This window comes from Stylophora pistillata, chromosome 7, assembly GCF_964205215.1.
Source record: "Stylophora pistillata chromosome 7, jaStyPist1.2, whole genome shotgun sequence".
NCBI lineage: Eukaryota > Metazoa > Cnidaria > Anthozoa > Scleractinia > Pocilloporidae > Stylophora > Stylophora pistillata.
In genome coordinates, this window is record NC_142525.1 from 18,519,816 (window position 1) to 18,542,294 (window position 22,479).

General features: G+C 36.1%; 1 protein-coding gene across 4 annotated transcripts in view; it reads left to right on the forward strand.

Annotated features, from left to right (window-relative positions):
- The window catches only part of LOC111334629 (uncharacterized), a 22,752-nt gene extending 1,011 nt beyond the window's left edge, over positions 1 to 21,741 (forward strand). Inside the window, exons 1-17 of one of the 4 annotated variants that reach the window (XM_088726237.1) lie at positions 1 to 1,136; positions 7,426 to 7,498; positions 8,067 to 8,158; positions 11,584 to 11,636; positions 12,548 to 12,606; positions 13,297 to 13,419; positions 13,523 to 13,562; positions 13,871 to 13,930; positions 14,872 to 14,979; positions 15,142 to 15,248; positions 16,325 to 16,412; positions 16,555 to 16,610; positions 17,261 to 17,334; positions 18,298 to 18,374; positions 18,953 to 19,045; positions 19,369 to 19,438; positions 20,134 to 21,741. The exon at positions 1 to 1,136 is cut by the window's left edge and continues 1,011 nt beyond it. In XM_088726237.1, coding sequence (XP_088582363.1) covers positions 1,061 to 1,136; positions 7,426 to 7,498; positions 8,067 to 8,158; positions 11,584 to 11,636; positions 12,548 to 12,606; positions 13,297 to 13,419; positions 13,523 to 13,562; positions 13,871 to 13,930; positions 14,872 to 14,979; positions 15,142 to 15,248; positions 16,325 to 16,412; positions 16,555 to 16,610; positions 17,261 to 17,334; positions 18,298 to 18,374; positions 18,953 to 19,045; positions 19,369 to 19,438; positions 20,134 to 20,168 — 1,284 coding nt within the window. In that variant the 5' untranslated portion in view covers positions 1 to 1,060 and the 3' untranslated portion in view covers positions 20,169 to 21,741. Of the gene's footprint in view, positions 1,250 to 1,591; positions 1,737 to 7,425; positions 7,499 to 8,066; positions 8,159 to 8,396; positions 8,909 to 11,547; positions 11,637 to 12,547; positions 12,607 to 13,296; positions 13,420 to 13,522; positions 13,563 to 13,870; positions 13,931 to 14,871; positions 14,980 to 15,141; positions 15,249 to 16,324; positions 16,413 to 16,554; positions 16,611 to 17,260; positions 17,335 to 18,297; positions 18,375 to 18,952; positions 19,046 to 19,368; positions 19,439 to 20,133 lie in introns of those variants that run through there. The other 3 variants (XM_022940424.2, XM_088726238.1, XM_088726240.1) reach the window with 3 other exon arrangements.
- Positions 21,742 to 22,479: the final 738 nt, after the last annotated feature.

A 22,479-nucleotide genomic window follows, 5' to 3' on the forward strand; every position in this document is an offset into this window, starting at 1 on the left:
TAGATCAATGCTTTTGTCAAAACTGTAGTCCAATCAAAATTGTTTAAGCAGTACATCAAGTGCTTTTGTATTTTCGTTCTGCTGAGTTATTTTGTCAATCTTTGGAGAAGAAAAGTCCCCTTTTACTGGATGAACCTGACACTAGATTTAACAACTTCATAGACTTGAATACCCATCTCACGACAAGCAGCCGTTTGCTTTCGACAAAAATTTTGTCAAAACACAAAAACTTCGTTTAGCTGCACTTTCAAAATTTGCGGCAAACATATTTCTTTTAAACTTTGCCTCTATGGAATGACATGTATCCTGCTACAGAGTCGAACTCCTCAGATGGCGACAGAACAAATGAAAATAGAAATTGAAAACTCCCGGATCACTCAGGTGAACTGTCACGCTTAAAAAGAATTCAGCTCACAATCGAACTGTTAAATAGGAGAGGGAGTACGAATGATGATCGGATCATACAAGTAATAGTTTCTACGGGCAACATGACTCTGATTTCCGGCGACGTGACCTAGGGCGACTTGACCGGTTGCCACTCATTCCTGTACAGTTGCTCGGGTGTAATTCCCGCACCTGGCCATCACATGTAAGTTGAATTTGATTTTGGTTTTGCTTTCCTCCCTCGACAAAGACGAACGTTCAAAATTTCAATTCTGGAAACGGTGGAAGAGCAATCTCGTGGAGGTGCCGGCGCTATACTAGTAAGCTTTGGTAAGTATCAGTGTCCGATCACGTTACTCTTAACGCTAATTTGATTAATGTCCAAAGGACAACAGCCTAAAAAACAATTCATGATTCAAGTCTTATATCATCATGGACGTGCTTTTTGCACCTCTTCGCTTAATGGAATATTTTCTTCTGGTTTCTCCGGTTCTGGAAACGAAGGTACAAGGTATGGGCCCGCAAGACCGATAGCAATTCCGACTAATCCTAAAATTAGTCTTGATCTCCGCGACAGACGTTTGTAACTGGCAATGAATCCCATCCTCGACTTCTAAGATGACAAGGCGCCAACGCGACTCTGAGCTCGAGGGTGACGAGACTTTAGAGATTCAGTATGTATCTGGTATGGAACCCCGCTGACCAAACAGCACTCCTGCATGGTACCCAGTCTCACCTCAACGTGTTAGTTGGTAAGTGTGACGAGTAAGTGGGGAATGTTTGTTGAAACCCAGGTTGAAACTAATCACTAAAGCTGAATTGGAAATGCGTCTGAAAAAATTCTTGTTACGTTATTATCCACCAGGTGAGGATATCTATATAATAAATTTGTGTAACTTTAAGAATTGCATTTAAAACTGAGCAGAGGAATTTTGTAGATATCAAAAAAAAATTACGAAGCTTTCAATCGTTCAGAGCTCATCAGTTGCTTTGGAATGCTAGCAAAGAGGAAATGTAGTTGTTAGCTATCTCGAGTATTTGTTTGGAAAGGAAACTTTTGGCTGAAATACCGAATATAAGCCCCTTTTGACCGCTGTGTTAACCACAGCTGAGGAGTTGAGCGAAAATACGCCTTGCATTCTGCGGTTACCACAAGGTTTGTTGTTGCTCTGGCTTGCGAAGTCATGATCGAGGGACATGTACCCAGAATGCAATGTATGCATGCGCGGTTCTGACCACTAGAGTGTTAAACGGTGATGATGAAACAGTTTATGGAATGGTGTCTCTTATAGCGTGATTGGTCAAAAAGGAATCAACACCAGGACTCAATTTATGTTACTAATCAATATCAGGTGCAAATAACAAAAATACTTGCGATTGATAGATAGTGATATATATATTTATTATTTGGATATATCGACAAAGTTGAAATGGTAAATTGGCCACTGTAACGATTACAAAAGCTGATGTTTCAAGCGTTAGCCCTTCATCAGAGCGAATAGAGGAATTGTGGGTTGTGTGTGCTTTTAAAGGCAGAAAATGGAGCTACGTTATTGGTGGGAACATGGTAATGAGAAAAACATGAATAAATTAGTGGAATGAAAAGCGTTTGTTGATCCCTGTGGAATTTAAACTGCCGGTTTGAAAGATGAGCTTTTGTTCAAGATTTTTACGGCTTTCCGTGCCACCTAAGTGCAAGGAAAGACCACAGATTGCCATATGTTGCTTAGAATGATTAGGTAAATTAAAATGTCTAGCGACCGGTTTCGATGTGTCCTGGTCATTCCTTTCCACGTCTCGAAGGTGTTCTCGGAATCGGTCACCTAGTCTTCTGCCTGTTTCGCCGATGTATATCTTTTTGCAATAAGTGCAAGTTATGCAATAGATTACATTGGCGGAGGTGCACGTGAAGTGATCGGTGATCTTATTGGATCGTTAAGGTCCCGATATTTTATCAGTGTTGTGAACATCTAACATCTAATACTACACAACATAACATCTAATAAGATATAGATGTTATGTTGTGTAGTATCGCTGAGTATTCTTACGAGTTGTGCTATATTTTGATGAGCCCAAAGGGCAAGTCAAAATACAACTAATGAGTACTTGTCTAGAGCATTATTTGTACTCTACGAGTGTAGTTCGATAATAAATATGTGTTATTAAACAAGTTTGTTTGGTCAAGATGGTTAGATGTTGGCCAAGTTCTATATTTTTATGGACCAAGACAAAGTCAAGGTCCATAAAAATGTTGAAAAAGAATGAAGCTAATATCCAGCCATCTTGACCAAACAAGCTTGGTTGATAAAAGATTTATTATATTGCAAAAAGATTTTGTTTTATTAAGAATCAAGAATGACTTATTTACTTCAAGAGCCAGGGAAAAGAGCCAACTGTGTTTGTAGCACAACAAACTCACAGGATACATATGATGCACAATCCTCACAGTAGATAGCGCTATTTAAGCAATAGCGAAAATCAGACCTGAAAAAAAAAAAGAAAAAAAAATCAGGTCTGTACGGGATTCGAACCACTGACCTCTGTGATATTAGTGCAGCGCTCTACCAATTGAGCTAACAAGCCAACTGGGAGCAAGCCGTTAAGTTGATTCGTAATAAACCCGTGAAAGTGATAAATCAGATACAATGAAATATATGAAGTTCATATATTTTGAACTGCGCTATTAGATACATATGATGCACGATCCTCGCAGTAGATAGCACTATTTAAGCAATAGCCAAAATCAGACCTGAAAAAAAATCAGGCCTGTACAGGATTCGAACCACTGACCTCTGCGATACTAGTGTAGCGCTCTACCAATTGAGCTAACAAGCCAACTGGGAGCAAGCCGAGTTGGCTTGCTCCCAGTTGGCTTGTTATATGAATATAACAAGCCAATATATGAACTTCATATATTTCATTGTATCTGATTTAACACTTTCACGGGTTTATTACAAATCAACTTAACGGCTTGCTCCCAGTTGGCTTGTTAGCTCAATTGGTAGAGCGCTGCACTAGTATTGCAGAGGTCAGTGGTTCGAATCCCGTACAGGCCTGATTTTTTTTTTCAGGTCTGATTTTCACTATGGCTTAAATAGCGCTATCTACTGCGAGGATCGTGCATCATATGTTTCTAATACCACAAATATATGAACTTCATATATTTCATTGTAACCAAACTCACAGGAGTTGTTTCTGTATTCTTTGTTTGAGTATCTTCTGCTTCTTTTTGCATTTCCATGGCCAAAATTGTCCAAGAATTACAAATGTAGGTCTAATTCTACTTTTTTCATGTGTGGGATTAATGTGAGCAATCCTGAGCAGGCAAGACAGGCTCATCTTGCCCACTCAGTTAGCCAATCAGAACACAGCATTCACTTCATCTTGCCCGTGAGCGCTGAGTGATGAATTAAAAGTAAACATTAACAATACAAGGGTAGGATGTATAAACAAAGTTGATGGTATTTAAAGTAATGTCAAACTGAATCTGATTTAAAATTTTAGTGGCTGTGTAGTGATGTGTAATGCAAGAGGTCTTACTACAGGAATTGAATATCAAAGTGCATGCAGTTGAATTACATGCACCAACACCATGGACAGTGTTGTTTTGCAGTTGGGCAAAAGTAACAGCCTTCTTATTGATCCCCTAGAGAGTCGTATATTTGGTCCGATGTGCATTGACATTTGAATCCTGTATAAGAATAAATTGGCAGAGAGAAAAGCATTTGTTGATATTTAAGTGTGCTGACTTGAAAGATAAACTTTTTTCAAGAGTTTTGCAGCTTTCTGAGCCACCAAAATGTAAGGAAAGACTGTAGACTGCCGTATGCTGCTTCAAGTGATTGAGTTGATTAAAGTGTCTAGCAACTGGTTTTGTTGTGTCCTTGTCATATGTTGCAAAGGTGTTCTTGGAATCGGTCCTTTAGTCATCTTCGCATTTCATTAATGTATTTCTTTTTGAAATAAGTGCAAGTTATGTAATAGATGACACTTGTGGAGGTGCGTGTTGAGTGATTAGTAATCTTAATGGATCGTTTGGGTTCTGATATTTTCTCAGCATTTTGATTGAAAGGACAAGTTTTGCATTGTGTGCAAGCACATTTAAAAGTTCAGGGTTGGTCATTAGTTTGAAATGAACTTCTGACCAAAAATATATAAAGGCTGATAGTTTCTAAAGAAACTGTTTGGGGCTGCGTCGGTGGGGGTAACGAAATAATTTGAATATATCAACAAAGTTGAAATGGTAAATTGGCCACCGTTACGATTATAAAAGCTGACGTTTCGAGCGTTAGCCTCCAACGAAGGGCTAACGCTTGAAACGTCAGCTTTTATAATCATAATGGTGGCCAATTTACCATTTCAACTTGGTTGATATATTCACATTATTTCTGACCAAAAAGTTGCCTAAGTATGTTTTTGTTACATTTGAATGAATAAGTGGAGGTTGCAAGAAGATTGTGCCAGTCTCTGGATGGTTTTGAAGTAATTTTAAGTTTTTAAGAATAATGGATATAACTGCATGGTTGTGAGGATGAAATATGAGAGTGAATGGAATGCGGTCAGAATTTTTTCTTCTGTCACATCTGTAGTGCTGATTGTCAATCAATAAGTTGGGTGCCATGGTGACCTGCATGAATGACAGGGTAACCATGTTTTTTTGAAAAACTTTTACAATGAATCTGATGTGTCCAAAAAAATCAGAGTCATCACCACACAAATAATGAAGCCTTAGAAACTGAGAAAGGGGAATGGAATTCTTGACATGAGATGGATGTGAAGATGAATACAACATTGCGAGTCAGTAGGTTTGTAATACACACTAGTGCATAAACCATTGCCTTCAATTGAAGTTTGATGTCTAAAAAGGATAAAGAATTGTCAGAAACTTCCTAGGTATATTTTAGAGCCGGGTAACTGGATGTTAGCCTCATTCTTTTTTTTCACATTGTTATGGACTTTGGTCCATAAAAACACAAAAAAAATAACAAGGCCAATGTCCAGCCATCTTTACCTCAGGCTTGGTCAATAGCATATTTATACAGTTATACAGTAGCACACACGCATAACAAAAGAAAGTCACTAAAACTGCATTAAAACAACTAACTAACCAAGTGGCTATGGAAAAATGGTAAGGAGACTTAACATGTTGTATTCCTCGCTTTTTTTTCCTTTGTAGTTTTCAAAATTTTTTTAATTTTTTCCTTTTATTAAGAGCCCACACATATGCTTAAAATTCAATCTTAATTTGTTAGGTATTCCTTTTAAGGATCTTCAGACCCCAAAATCACACACAGCATGCTTAAGCTGCCTGTGCATATACATGAATCAAAAAATGTCCACATTATCAGCAGCATTCTTTGGGGTTTTTTTTCACCATGGATCAAGAACAGATCAAACCTTGCTTAATATTTCCAACAGATGAAAATACTAAAGATACCTGTACATGTTGTGATTTAAAGTGCATTTCAGGTCAAAATCATTGTAAGCTATTTTGATTAATAATATTTTTCTTTGTCGGAGTAAAACAAAGGAAATACAAATTAAACTAGTTTAGAATTTTATTGACTAATCTGAACAACCTACAACATGTATTTCTTACAAATGATCCAATCTTTAAGGATCATCAAATGACATGACATTTTTGGTAATTTTGGCCCCAAACTCTTTTCCAGCTGGAAGGACTGCTTATGACAGGCCAAGAAAGTAAATTCAAGGAATTAAACTAAAAGGATAAAGCTTTAAGAAGATGTATATTATGAATTGCAAATATATACGCCAGATGTTTTTATAGGCCTTTTTATCCTGTGACAGCTGTTCAGCCATTTATATTGCATTTTTGTTGTAAAAACCCAAACTCTTTTTAACCTGGACTCACTGCTTATGGCATGCCTAAATAGAAAATTAGAGGAATTCAACTAAAAGGATAAAGCTTTAAGATGATCCATATTATGATCTGTAAATATAAAAGGCAGACCCTTTGATAGGCTGCTGGAGTTGACCTTTATTTAACCTCCTCTTTTTAGTGGGTCACTGTCCAGACTTATTAACATAACACAACAAGAAATTTATATTTTCAAAAATAAAAAAAGGACTTTCAGCCAACACACAGAATTGAAAAGCAGGATTACATCACATTGAGGCCTGTAAAAATGCAGAAGTTGCATCATTTTTCATTTTTTTACATGGGGGGGGGGGGGCAGGGGGGTTAACAGCCATCTAAGTGTATTTTGAACTTTCGATTCTAGGAGATTGCAAAGCATCATAGAACTTTGTGATATAGGTTTTAAAAATTGCTCTTCAAAAGGGTCCTCTGGGAAAAATAATCTGAATCACGAAATTTGCAATTAGTGGATTTTTATATTTATGGTCAGTGACTCTTTAAGTGTGTGTTAATCTTGTCCTCCTGTGCACCAATGAAATGCAGCCTTGAAACCCCATGGAGAGTTTTGTGACAAAGAAGTCCATTGAAATGTTTTAATTTCTAAAATTTTTGTTCTGGTGTATTATGAAATTATACTTCTAATTTGATAGTCTCTGTATCAGAGTGTTCTCGAATATTGATTCACTATTCCAAAATACTTAGCATGCTCCTCTTGATATTATAATTGCTATGCTTGATGGCAAACCCCTTTCTTGGAGGGATTTTGGCTTAAACACAAACAATTAAGGTCACTGAAGCCCAAATTTAATTTGTTTTGGATTGCCTTTGCTATCATTTTCCTGGCTGATTCCCTGGTGATGGCAGGGGAGGGGATTGCACGAACTATGGAACACTGTTACCTTTAATTTTTTATATATGTATCCTTTCCTGCTTTTTTATGTTAATATTGTAACTAAAACTTGAGTGCTAAATAAAGTATTAAGTTGAAGTTAAAGTTATTGTGGCCAGCTCCAGACTTCTAGGCACCTTTTCTTCACTTTGAACTTATACAGACTTCAATTAAAATAATTTTATTGAGTGCATGTGATTTGAGAATGCAGTGAGAAGTTACAGTGCATTTTAGTCTAATCTCGTATTTCTGCATAAATCTTTGATTTTAGGAATAATTTTGGAGTATGAACAATCAGGCATGATGAAGTCAAAATCTATAGACCTGTTGGATTTAAAACCCACGTGAGTACATATTCTTTTGAGGAGTGATATATGCAATTATTTTTTAGATTTATGATTGGTTACTATCTTCCTTTCTTACAGATTAAGAATGAAACTAAAATTACATGTATGTTTTGTCATGTAGCTTGAAATGTATTGGGTAAGGAGGTGCAAAGTCTAGATGAATTTCAGCTGGTACTTTTACTGTTTGAAGTGGATTATTTTCCTGCCTTCTAAACACCTTTTTGTCATTGTCTAAAAAACAATTATCATGGTATCAGGTAATTGATGCAAGTAATTTTGTAAACAACACACATATTCCTGCTAGCATGATATTTGTACAGACATTATTACTTACAATATTGCATTTCGAAATCATTTCGTCAAACTATATGATACAAAGGTTCTTTTTTGGAACTATTACTATTAATTGAGCTACTCTAAAAAAAAAAACAGAGGGATACATGAAAGGTCATTAGGACACAAATGTTTCAGGAGGGTTTTAATAATGGTACTGATATAGCTACAAACAACACAGTATCAAGATAGATGTGTGATGGAATAACACTCTTGGGGGCTTTTGTTTAAGGTCTGATGTTGATTTGCTACTGGATGACATTATTGCTAAGGAACCCCTTATTACACCCTCAAAGATGGAGCAAGTGAGAAAGTTAATTCTTAGTATCCTTTTATATTAATTTTGAGTTTTTATTGTATTAATTGAACTAACCTGACTGAAAAATTTTGAAATATCAAAAGGATTTACAGTTTTATGAAGGTTATGTAATGTAAATTCCTGCATGAGGGTTTTCTTGAGTAAAGTTAATCTTTAGAATGAAGTAATTTTAAGTTTTAAAGGGAAAACGTTTTTGATAGCAAGTGTTGTTATGATATTGACTGGAAAACTTTTATGATCAAGGAATCAAGGGATCAGATACCACAGTGACTGTAACAGGTCCAGAATGTCATTAAAGGAATGCTTGTGGCTCTATTCTTCTATACTGTGAACATTTAACCAAATATCTCCATTTAAAACATGCATGTAATACATGTAGCATCCATTATTAAGATGTTTAAGATGAAAACTGGCAGTGTAAGTCTTCATAAGAGTTGGTCTTTGGGGAAAATGTAGCCATGGCAATTAAAAATGAAAACAAACAGTGCGAAATAGATCATCGATATCTCCCCTCTTGTTTTCAGTGTCTTGATGATCTGTTTGAACAATAAGAAGCTACGCAAAAAAGAATACTCAACTCAATGAGTAAATTCTTAAGGGATAATTAGAGCTGCAGTGGCTGCTTCCATTTTTATGAGTGTATAATTACAGTAACTGTAGGTAGCACTTGCAGTCAAAGTTTTTTTTCCATGTGAAAAGACAATTTTTTAACAATTTGGTCTATATGATATTTGGAGTCTCAAAACATGGTACCGGTAAGTTGTTACTGTGTACATTTACTTTGTCAAAGCAGGAGTTGACTGCTCCTTTAAGAACAGTGGTCCAATATCTTGAGATAACTGTTTTGTCATGTCATCATTTGCTTCCTTTGAAAACCTCTTAACAGGAAGAATGTATTTCATAAAGAAGGAGTAAATAAAAGAACGCACCACTCAATTAATTTCTAAAACCTTTGAAGTAAGCAACAGTTTTTTTTTACTTTTTTGGGTCAATATGTTTTGTATTAAATAAATGTGAATAGACAGCTGTATGAGATTATGAAAGTACAGATAATAACCAGCATATGATTTGCCTCGTGCTTATGCCTTGTATTTGTAATTGTATTATTGTGTGGTTTATTTATCTTTCTTGCCTGAGTAACAACTTACATGTTATGAGAGATGTCACTTTCCAGTGTAGTATTTACATGTTATGAGGGATGTCACTTTCCAGTGTAGTATTTACATGTTATGAGGGATGTCACTTTCCAGTGTAGTGCTTACATGTTACTTTCCAGTGTAGTGTTTACATGTTATGAGAGATGTTACTTTCCAGTGTAGTATTTACATGTTATGAGGGATGTCACTTTCCAGTGTAGTATTTACATGTTATGAGGGATGTCACTTTCCAGTGTAGTATTTACATGTTATGAGAGATGTCACTTTCCAGTGTAGTATTTACATGTTATGAGGGATGTCACTTTCCAGTGTAGTATTTACATGCTATGAGAGATGTCACTTTCCAGTGTAGTATTTACATGTTATGAGAGATGTCACTTTCCAGTGTAGTATTTACATGTTATGAGGGATGTCACTTTCCAGTGTAGTATTTACATGTTATGAGAGATGTCACTTCCCAGTGTAGTATTTACATGTTATGAGGGATGTCACTTTCCAGTGTAGTATTTACATGTTATGAGAGATGTCACTTTCCAGTGTAGTATTTACATGTTATGAAGGATGCCACTTTCCAGTGTAGTATTTACATGTTATGAGGGATGTCACTTTCCAGTGTAGTATTTACATGTTATGAGGGATGTCACTTTCCAGTGTAGTATTTACATGTTATGAAGGATGCCACTTTCCAGTGTAGTATTTACATGTTATGAGGGATGTCACTTTCCAGTGTAGTATTTACATGTTATGAGGGATGTCACTTTCCAGTGTAGTATTTACATGTTATGAAGGATGCCACTTTCCAGTGTAGTATTTACATGTTATGAGGGATGTCACTTTCCAGTGTAGTATTTACATGTTATGAGGGATGTTACTTTCCAGTGTAGTATTTACATGTTGTGAGAGATGTTACATGTACTTTCCAGTGTAGTATTTACATGTTATGAGAGATGTTACTTTCCAGTGTAGTATTTACATGTTATGAGAGATGTCACTTTCCAGTGTAGTATTTACATGTTATGAGAGATGTCACTTTCCAGTGGAGTATTTACATGTTATGAGGGATGTCACTTTCCAGTGTAGTATTTACATGTTATGAGGGATGCCACTTTCCAGTGTAGTATTTACATGTTATGAGGGATGTCACTTTCCAGTGTAGTATTTACATGTTATGAGGGATGTCACTTTCCAGTGTAGTGCTTACATGTTACTTTCCAGTGTAGTGTTTACATGTTATGAGAGATGTTACTTTCCAGTGTAGTATTTACATGTTATGAGGGATGTCACTTTCCAGTGTAGTATTTACATGTTATGAGGGATGTCACTTTCCAGTGTAGTATTTACATGTTATGAGAGATGTCACTTTCCAGTGTAGTATTTACATGTTATGAGGGATGTCACTTTCCAGTGTAGTATTTACATGCTATGAGAGATGTCACTTTCCAGTGTAGTATTTACATGTTATGAGAGATGTCACTTTCCAGTGTAGTATTTACATGTTATGAGAGATGTCACTTTCCAGTGTAGTATTTACATGTTATGAGAGATGTTACTTTCCAGTGTAGTATTTACATGTTATGAGGGATGTCACTTTCCAGTGTAGTATTTACATGTTATGAGAGATGTCACTTTCCAGTGTAGTATTTACATGTTATGAGAGATGTCACTTTCCAGTGTAGTATTTACTTGTTATGAGAGATGTTACTTTCCAGTGTAGTATTTACATGTTATGAGAGATGTCACTTTCCAGTGTAGTATTTACATGTTATGAGAGATGTCACTTTCCAGTGTAGTATTTACATGTTATGAGAGATGTCACTTTCCAGTGTAGTATTTACATGTTATGAGGGATGTCACTTTCCAGTGTAGTATTTAATACATGTTATGAGAGATGTTACTTTCCAGTATAGTATTTACATGTTATGAGAGATGTCACTTTCCAGTGTAGTATTTACATGTTATGAGGGATGTCACTTTCCAGTGTAGTATTTACATGTTATGAGAGATGTTACTTTACAGTGTAGTATTTACATGTTATGAGGGATGTTAGTTTCCAGTGCAGTATTTACATGTTATGAGAGATTTTACTTTCCAGTGTAGTATTTACATTTTATGAGGGATGTTACTTTCCAGTGTAGTATTTTGAAGTGATATGCTCCTCTGTAATTGTAATCTACGTAATCTACATTTACAGGTCGGATAAAATTAATGTTTATTTAAAGTCCCAAATTATTTTCCAGTTTTTTGGGTATTTTCCTTTAGCAAGAATTCAACAGGACTAAAAGAAAAACAAGCAGAAAGTGTGGATCACCATTTCTATCTTTTCAAGGTATTGGTATTCAGATAGATATGTTACTCACCAGACAGTAGGTCCCATATTAGGAAAACTGTGCCCAAGATCTTGTATACTGCCCAAGGCCATATACAGTTTTTCCCAATACAGACCAACCTAGGCTGGTGAAGCAACATGTTTATGTTTTTTTTCTAGCACTTTACAAAATGTTCCCCAAAGAACGGGAATGATTTAGAGATACAATTACAAGTCAAATTACAGAAAGATCCTCCACAAACTGAACAATTCAGTAGTGAATAGTTCATAAAGAAAACAGAGGTTTTAACTCTCTGAGTTACTTTTTGGGAAGGATTATTTGATCACAAAATTAATGATTTTGGGATGTGTTTCATTCTTTTGTAAAATCAAATTTAGTACCGCAAAATTTATTTCAAGATCAGTTTTTGTGGAAAACCAAAGTGACTTGAGAGAGAGAGAGAGAAAGAGCAGAAAGCTGCCCAGCCAGTAAAACAAGATATATTTTTGAAAAATTGCAATGCAGCCAGAAATGTCCTGCAAAGTGACTCAAACAGATGCCACTTGCTAAGAGTGCCCAGCTGGATGGGACAATACAGCCCACTCCCAGAAACAATCAGATCACATGATTTGTCGAATACTGCCTGCTATTGAACTGAGAAAAAATAAATATGTTATTTATTTCAATCATCCTTTTAATTTGAGACATTGTAAACACTCTTACTAATAAGTCCCCAGTAAGTTGATCAATCTTCAGGGCTTTTTGACAGGGAGTATATCAAAGAGGAGAACAAATCTACAACCATTTTGGGTTCAGCTTAATATTAAGTATATAACAGTACTGTACTAAAAACTGTAATGTATTGTACACTGTATATTATTGACCTTAAACATAATCCCTCTCCATGCCTTCCTTTTATTTTTTTGTGAAGGTTTTAAGAGCTCACATCCTTCCACTGACAAATGTGGCTTTCAACAAGTCTGGAACAAGGTATTTTTTTCATTGTTTCTGGTTTTATAAAGAGCACAACTGGACTTTAATTTCACAATAATTTCTTCAGACCTAACTGCTAATGTGGCACCACTGCAACTGAAGACTTCTCTCTTTGAGATGGAAAGGACAATGAAAAATTTAAAGGATTTATCAGTTTTGGAAATGGACCATTATCTACACTTCCATCCTTTTGTATTCAAAATGTGTGAAATTGAAAATGATGAAAAGATAGCTTAGGATGTAGCTCAGTTGTAAGTATTAGACCATGATCTTGATCAATACTAAGGACCTTATGCCAAAAAAAATGTGCATGTGGACAATAGCTCAGCATGAGCATTTTAGAACTTTGTACATTTCTTAGCCATCATCTGCAAACCGACAAAGTGAAATCCACAAAATTTGTGTGGTTTGAGAACAGAAAAACTGACAGCAAATTATTCAAGTCTCCATTTGGAACTAAACCCTGCTCAGATATGTCTGCATGTTGAAGTTGAGGTGTGGCACTGTAAGAGAGGATAAACATGTACAGCCATTCACAGGATTCCAACTGAACAGTTTTGTCAAGGTTAATATGTAATGTCATTTCCTGCATGCATGTTTTCCAAGCAATGGTTTTTAAGATTAACCAGATAAAGTATTTTGGTGACATAAATTTGGAATTAGGAATTGGGTTTTTTTTTGGTTTAGTTTCATAACAGGAAGCTATGATAGAACTTGTAAAGTGTGGGATACAGCCTCAGGAGAAGAGCTGCATGTATTGGAGGGACACAAAAATGTTGTTTATGCAATTGCATTCAACAATCCCTATGGGTAGGTTGTCACTTATACCAGGCTATTGCTTTGTATCTAATTTGTTGTAATTATGAATTTTACCATAATTTACTCAACATTGCCCTTTTTTGTGCTCTTTCAGGGACAAAATAGCAACTGGATCATTTGACAAGACTTGTAAGGTAAAAATTGTCTCACAGCTTGGAGATTAGTTAGAATAGATAAAATTGGTCGTTAAAAGAAGATTACAGACTAGAAACAAAGTGTAATGCATGTACCACTACCGGTTGTATCAACATCCTGTAACTCTGCCTTTTACACAAAATAGTTGCATTTTCTAACTTATATTCTGACAGTTCATTTTGTCGGCTTCTAATGACTTTACATGTGCCTGTTTTCCGTATAATTGAAGATCACAATCTTTGTGTTCATTAATTGCAGTAATTTTGAAATCATGTCACAACTGATCATGCCGTTAATTTTTTGATAGCTATGGAGTGCAGAATCTGGGAAGTGCTACCATACTTACAAGGGACATACTGCTGAAATTGTAAATTATGATTTGGTTCTAGTTAAGGAGTATGCTTCAGAAACTCTGTAAGAGACATTGAAACTGACAGTGTTTTGATATTTGAAAGGGTAATCTTACCTTTCTAACATTGTCTTTCAATGTCCAAATGTTGCAGTGAAGAATGCCACCATTTTGAGTATTGTTCAGCACCTGGGCTGCTAAACAGTGTGAAGTAACAAAGTCTTTACACCCTTCATATATCTTAGTGGTCTGTTTGAACAATTTGGAGCTATGCAAAGGCATGTTTGATTTACTTTGATCCATTTTGTGTTTTGGTATCACTACAACAGAAGTTGTTGATGAATGACATGTTGTTTGCACTTGTGTTTTGGTTGATATAATAGGAGTGTTTTCAAATTCAAAATGGTGGCATCTGTAGTAAAAATTGGCACATTTGAAAACAGTTTTTCATGTTTGGGTATACTTTTTGGAATCTCGAAACACTGCAAGTGGTAGATTTTAGGATATACTGTGAAGATAAAAGTTATATAGTTTCAGGAGCGTACCTTTTATTAAAGTACTATCTGAGTGTTGAAACTGCACTGACTATAGTACTATACTCCCTCTCACAAATTTCTCTACCTCTCATAGGAGAATTTTTTTTAGAGTATCACCAGTTTTTCAGGGCATCATAATGTTTCTGTTCCTTCCCTTTTGGAAATCCTTTTGTCGTATCTTAAATTGAGAATGATCAAAGTCCAACAAATAGGTTTGATATAATTTATAATGTTTAATGATACGACTTAAAAGGAAAGTACAAAACAGTCTTATTCTTCCTTTGTTCTTCTTAAGACGATGCATGTAATTGGTAACCACCAATGATAAGTTGTGAATCAGTGGTACATGTTCATGGAGTAAAGCTACATTTAGGAAATTAAAATACTTGTTTATGGCACTACTTTCCCTTATGTTGGATTCAGGTGTGTGTTGCATTTAATCCACAAAGTACAGTTGTGGCCACTGGAAGTATGGATACTACAGCTAAGTTGTGGGATGTACAGAAAGGAGCAGAGATATCCACTCTGTCAGTGAGTATACTCAGTATTTCCAAATAAAGAGCAATATTTCTCTCAGATAGTCAAATGACTGTTACAGCTGCTCCCTCCCTTACATTCTAATGTAAGATTAGAACTCATCATGCTTCTTTTCTTGTTAATACACTTAAAGGGAATTAATTTGTTTATCTTCAGGGTCATTCAGCAGAAATTATTTCCTGTTCATTTAACACAACTGGAGATCAACTGCTCACAGGCTCATTTGATCACACTGTGAGTGTTTGGGATACAGCAACTGGAAGGTTTGTTATGTATTACATGTGCACCATTTGTAGATCACAACTAACCATAAGTGGCAATGAAACTCTCTCTATCCAAATGAAAATGAGTGTTTCACAGTTGTGGCAGTTTATTTTTTGTGTGGTGCAATGGTGTGTATACATCTTGTCATTCTTTTGCCAAAAAACAAGTTTAAGGAGTTATTGTTTCCAGAAAAAAGGGGAAATTTCACCCATTGAATTTCTCTGGTTTCTCCAATGCATTTTTTAGACACATCTGAGTTCTATAGACTAGCATAGACTTTGTTTAAATGAATTTTTCTTTCAACTTTTAAATTGAAAAAATTGTTTTGTAAAACTCAGAAATGAAGTGAACAGAGGTGACATTGACTTACTGAAATGTAAATACATTTGGCAAGGTTTGAACTCTGATTTACTTTTTGTGAGGGACTGGCGAATTACAAACAGTTTGTAGAGAGCGTGACATCAACATATGAGGCACCTCAGTGATTTGAGTGACTTGAACCTTATAGTTTTGATGTTTATTTCTTGGGCAACTGTCTTATCAGCTCAACTCTTTGTTTCAGTCATATTTGTGGCTTTCAATTTCCTGCTCTGTACTACTGTCATGTTGAGGTTACTCCCTGAAATAACCCATTACATTATTTCTGCCCTGTTACTTGGCAAAAGTATTAATTGTTATGGTTAATGTCGACATAAATGAGTACAGGTGTTGATATTAAGGAGCTATCATGATGAGATTTGCATCTCTTCAGGTTTCTTTAGTGCATGTCATCTGATGTATTGGTATTTGATCGAATCAGTAATTTAGTTCAATCAGGTTAGGAATGGAGAAGAATGTGTTGCCTCATGAACTCAACTTACAAAAACTGAATTAAGGAAATGACCGCATCAGTCATCTTATTTTTATAATAAATTATTATTTTAATTTTATTCTTACAATACATGTCCTAACTAATGCTCATTGATAATCATTTTATACTTTTATTGGATAGATAAAGGGCTGTGAGAGATAGTTAATCAATATTTGGCTGAATTGATTGTCGCTCGTCTACAAGTTACTATTATTTCTCTTTCAGGCGTTTACATACACTGATTGGCCATAGAGGGGAAATTTCCAATGCTCAATTCAACTTTGATAATTCTTTGATAGTAACTGGATCAATGGTAATTTTGTTGTAACCAGCCCTACCCTCCTTTGTTGTCATTATCTTTGCTGTAGCCTGGCTCTTTTGAAATCTTCGTTTTGTAGTTTGGATTCTTTTATATCCTTTAAATGTGTTTACAAAGACCATTGTTGTTGATATAGGACAAGACATGCAAAATTTGGGACTCAAGGACAGGGCAGTGTATAGGCACCTTAAGGTAAGATTGTAAAAGGTCATTCATCAAGTCATTTTGATCTTTCTTCAGTAGCAACCTGGGAAGGGGCGGAATGGTGAATGACGGTATCTGGAGCTTTCGCCGCTTCCCTCCACCCCAACCATCTTCGCGAGTTCACCCCCCCGGAGTAAAATAAGATTGCCCCCACCTTAACTAGTTCGCCCCAAAATCTTTAAACTCATTTCCTCACGGCAGAACAGATTCCTTTTCTGTCGAAATCATGATATATTTTTTGATCGGGTGCGAGTATTAAACTGCGAAATATCCCTGTTGGTCACTGCTTTAGAACGCTTAGAAAAATTTTTTATCTCCTAGTGGAGCCGTTTCTGCTTAGTTCGTTCGTAAAAGTAGTCTTTTACAAAATCTACTTCGAACATGATAGGGTCAAAAAACCAGTTAATTGAAGAAGGGAGTAATGTAGGGGCTTAGCATAACTTGTGTGTCAGTCGTGCGTAAGTTAACACGCTTAAGAATTTGCATGTTGATCGAACTTTGTTATAGTTTCGCTGACAAATTGCATATCGATTAAAATTTATTATGATTTCGACTGAAAACGAACATCTGTTCCATCAAGAACTCTGTAAAGCTTTGGTGTTGCATAATTGTATTTTTTTTTCTTATTTGCTATGCAGAGGTCACGATGATGAGGTGTTGGATGTGTGCTTTGATTTGACCGGTCAGTACATAGCAACAGCTTCTGCAGATGGTAGGTTTACATGGTATGGTAAGGTGTAGGACTAGCCCAGGGCGATTATAGCCGGAGCGCTGAACTTTTTGCATTGAATAGGGTACAATTGACTCTTTGTTCACGTTGAAACCTTTATTGCAAGCGAACGCGTACACGGCTCTTTTCATTGCTTTTTTTTGCTTTAGCCATGCACAGTGTACAGATTGACCGTGTGATGTATGCGCTAGACTCCGTGTCTGTGTTCTTTGATGCATGACAAGTCTGAAGTAAAGAAATAACACAAAATTTACGTTTTCACCCTGATTAGAAGCAGAACATCTTATTAAGACAGTTATTCGCCTCATGCCCGCTAAATAGTATTAATTTAACCCCGCGACCTCGGGGATTATTATTCAACATTAGTATGTACTAAAGCAGTGGATGGCGTTGAAGGCGCCCCCTAATTGGCTACCCAAAACTCCGAATAACCTTTGCTTTTCACTTCCAAGGAACTCGCGCGGGATTTGTGCCCGATAATATTGTAATCGTTGTAGGAGTAAACGAGTTAGAAAGTCATCATTTTGTGTTATATTGTGGCACGGTTTTAGACAACTATTCACCTCGGTGTTGATGGCTAGCATTGGATATTTACCGAGCTGCCAAGCACCTTGGTAAATATATCCACCACTCGCCACCTCCACTTCAAAAGTCACTTCGCCTTCGGCAAAACGAAGAAATACATGATACTTTGGCCATCTAAGGAAGACTTATCGAAATGGAATAAGGTTTAGGCCAGTATACTCTATTGGAAAGTACTAGTATTGCATTTCAACCAGATGATATGACTAAGTTAAACACTTCTATCACAGCTTACGTCACACTGCTTGCCTTACAAAAACAAAGCGCTAACTGTTTTACAATGCAACAGTAAAGTTAGTATTCGCGCTCTAGGTTCTCGTTTGTTTGTTAACTTGTTCGTATTTCAAATTACTCGTTTTTCAGGAACTGGAAGAGTGTATAACGCTCTTACTCATCATTGTGTTTCAAAACTTGAGGGGCACGAAGGAGAAATTTCCAAGGTATAGTAGTGTTTGCTGGTGGTGTTCAGTGTAAGGCAGGTTAAGTGAACATGATGAGATTCTTTTTAGTTATTACTTTGTGGTTCTTAAGTTAAGCAAAACTTACCCAAATTTTTTGATAAGAAATAGATAACATTGGTTCGCTGCCTCATATATTCTAACGTGGGCACATAAACAATCTGCGATGCAGGCAGTATCGTTTGGAAGCATTCGCGTATATTAGAAAAGACTTCAAGAATGTAGGCTAAAAGTTGTATAGAATTTGTTCAGACGTTTTCGAAGGAGGGAGAATGATTGGACGCAGTCGAAAACGTTTATCAAATAAATATGAAATGTTTGTATTTATAGTGTTTAGTCACCGGGGAGCATTAACAGGCAGATGATGGTCGACATTTGCGCCGATATAACTTTTATGTTCCTTTAAAATTATCATTATTATTATTATTATTATTATTTGTATTAGTATTGTTGTTTTTGTAGTTAGTATTATCACCAATGTTATTATTGCCGTTTGTTTCTGTGTTCTCTGCAATAGAACTTTTTAACGCCGTTGGATTTTATATTTTTGTTATGTTTAGATAACTTTTAGTCCTCAAGGTACAAGGTGCCTTACGGCAAGTAGTGATAAGACAGGAAGGCTTTGGGACCCATTTTCAGGAAAATGTATACAGGTACAAAATGGAAACTTGTGGAATGTGTAGTTACTAGTGACAGGTAGAGAATGGCTGAAGAGATGAGAATTGTAACATTTAAATAGCTGTTTCAGGCTGTCGGTAGGAAACTGTGTTTAAATGAGTAGTTGTCTTCGTTACGTCTCATGTGTGATGGCGATACTACTTGCTTGTTCCACTAGTCTCCTTAACCGTGACAAATGTTCGTAGTCGGTGATAACTTTATCACAAGAAATTTCACGTTCTAGTCGGCGAAATTTTCATTGAATTCAAGGTAAGCTCTGAGAAAGGTATGAATCTGTAAATTTACTTTTTTTCATTAGGTTCTTGAAGGGCATAATGACGAGATCTTCAGCTGTGCTTTTAATTATGAAGGAAATATAATAGTAACAGGTAATAGTAATCTAAAAGTGTGTCTAGTAAGTTAATTCCTTTTACACATGTATATATTATTCAGTTTAGTGGGGCCAGTAAAAAGCTGTGGCCTATTTTCTATACGGATGATGTTGAAATCAACTTTTCAACACAGTAAAAAGCGAGAAAACTAAATGAATGAATATATAGATATATAATATATAATTAAATGAATAAATAAGTAAACAAATAAATGAACATCTTTTGATTTATCTGATCAATTTTTATGGTGTGTATTCCAGAACTAGATCCGCACTAACAGTGGTACAGTGTTACTGACACGCTGCACCACTGGATTAGTCGGCTGATAGGGTAGTACCTTCTTGTACCTGTCAAACGCCATTTATACTCCTTAATTTATTCAACAAAGATACAATGAAAATTGAGATTTTACAAGTAATTGGTTTTGAGAGGAGTATGAATTTTTCCTAAGATAAGACATGCTTATTTGCTAAAAAGATAAGATGTTTTGAAGATTAGTTTCAGTTAATGTGAATAACGATTTGGACGTGGCCAGAGAGGGTGGTCTACAATTCCATTTCCATTCACCGACTTCCACAGAACGTCACTATCAGGGGAAAAGGGCCCCGTCATTTCATACTTAAATGGATTAGATATGGTGTCGGTAGCCAGTTTCTCTTTTTACCTAATGTCATCTGTTTGGGTTTCTATAGGTAGCAAAGACAACACCTGCCGACTGTGGAGGTAACAAGAAAGAATGTACGCCAGCGGAACAATAGTCATCGTATTTTACTTCAACAAACAATAAGACAATGTACTTTAGGCCGAGGTTATTCTTTCTTTCTTATGTTGAGGTAGATTGTCCTCACCTTCCCCCGGAAAGTTTAGTCGTTTCCAAAAATTTTCGCACGCCCTTAAATTGGTGGACGATGGATACAGAAGTTTCCTTTCGCCTCGCATTCTCAGCAATATCTGTTGCAGTTGAGAGTGCCCCTCTAACTATTCACAAAGACTTAAAGTATGGGCTTCGGGAATGCGAACACGGAGTTTAAACATTGAGTTTAAATTGGTAAAACATTCAACGGGATGTAGCCTTGAATATTTAGAGGAAAGATTTTAAACTTACTTGCCTTAAGCGGATAATTTTTGGAACTTAGGGTCTAACTTAAATCGCGTGCACATCGTTGCGTCATGAAGCTGCCTCGCTGAAAAATGAACCCTTCTGGTTGTTACATGAGGGTCTCAGTGTGGTTTACCGTTAACTTGGCTAAAGCTTGCTATTATTAGTCATCACATCTTCGAAATTTTTCTTTTCGTGGTCTAAAATGGAGTCAAGAGGTATGCTGCATATCACAAGAAGGCGATCGGCTTCATTATTCACTGGATACATAGTTGAACTGGTCCTCTTGTTAGCAATTAATAGGGGGGGGAGGGGGGTAGGACAGATTTACTTTTTTCTGGAAATGCGTCTGTAATCCATTCTTTTTGGAATGTTTCATTTTGATAAATTACAGACCATTAAACATTAACCGTAGGTCACTTAGTGATGGCTGTTTACCAAGAAATGTAATGCCATTTTTTGAAGTTGAACAAGTGAGTACCACAGCAAACTTGTAGTTTTGAAAAGATCTTTCCTCACACATGTTTCGTTTAACACAGATATATGATGGTTTCACACAGGAGCCACGTAATGTGCCTGGGACAACATTTAGCGTGAAGACTTTTGGTTGATTAAAAAAAAGCTCAGATAAAAGCTATATTCAAGTATTTACGAAATTCTACCTAAGCCATACCTCTCGTGAAAACTGTAATTCGGAAAAACCCTTAATCGTTAAATGGACGACAATCAGTTAACAGTCCATCCTCGAATGGCTTATCTTTGACCATCGACCATCGAAAATTCCTCCGCACTGAGACCCTTTACGGATAAAACGCATTTCAAGCCCTTATTTGAAAATAGATTTAATATATTTCGCATCTCGGAAATTTGGAAAGGGTACGTGTTCGTGTTCTTCCGTCAGGAGCATTTTCTAAAATAGGGGCGGATGGTTGGGTTGTTCCCTGTTCCACCAACATTTACGTTCTTTTCAGCACTTTCTGTGAATTTCGGCAGGTTTTAAACATTGCTGATTTCCTGTATTGTCTGTTTCAACCATGAAGTGTTTGTGTAAGCAACTGAAAACCATATGGTTCCTGCAAATGGTCCTAACTGCGTTAAGAAAAGAAGTTGTCATGATATTTTATTCTTCAATTAGATAAATGTTTAAATATTTTATGAATATGAAGAAGAATATTGTTAATAAATATTGTGATGGTGATGATGATGATTATGGTGGTGAAGTATAAAAAGACTACTATGATTGGAATCAAGAAAATATCCACATTCTCTTATACTTGTTATAACTTACTACAACTGCATTCGGGTGGAAAGACAAAATTGATCCAGAAGTTTCTGTTAAAAAGAAAGAAAAACAGAAGGGAAAAAAACCACTCCGTTTCAATCTTTTAGCACTTCTTCACGGTGACAAAGCAGAGATCGATGCTCCTAAAGAATAAAACAATTCCAAAATAGATTTAGGTACTTTATCAACTTTCGCTTTGGCAAGACTTGCCATTTTCCACTTATTTCTCTACTTACGGATTGAGTCAGTTACTAAAGTAACACCTAAAGGTGCTACAAACGATTCCATCAAGGTAATAAAAGGCCAATGAGAAAGTTTCCTTTGAAAATTCGAGCCTCTGACCAACCAGAGGTGAGATCAAGTAAAGGCAGGTAGAGGTTTAGAAATGAATATTATCACTTTAAGTGTGGGAACGAATTTGCAGTAGCGAATTCTCTCTTGCTGTATTGAAAGTAAATTCAGAAATTGCACAAACTCTGCATTGGATTTTAATGCAAATGTGATACTCTACTTATTATCCAGCAGCCAGAATATTAATACAGCTTTCCCCTTTCTATGTATACTGCTTTCGCGTAAAGGACTTCCCAAGTTATAAAATCAAAAAGTCCTAGGAGGTAGGTCGTGTTTCGAGTGCATGCCGGTGTGAAGTGAAAAATA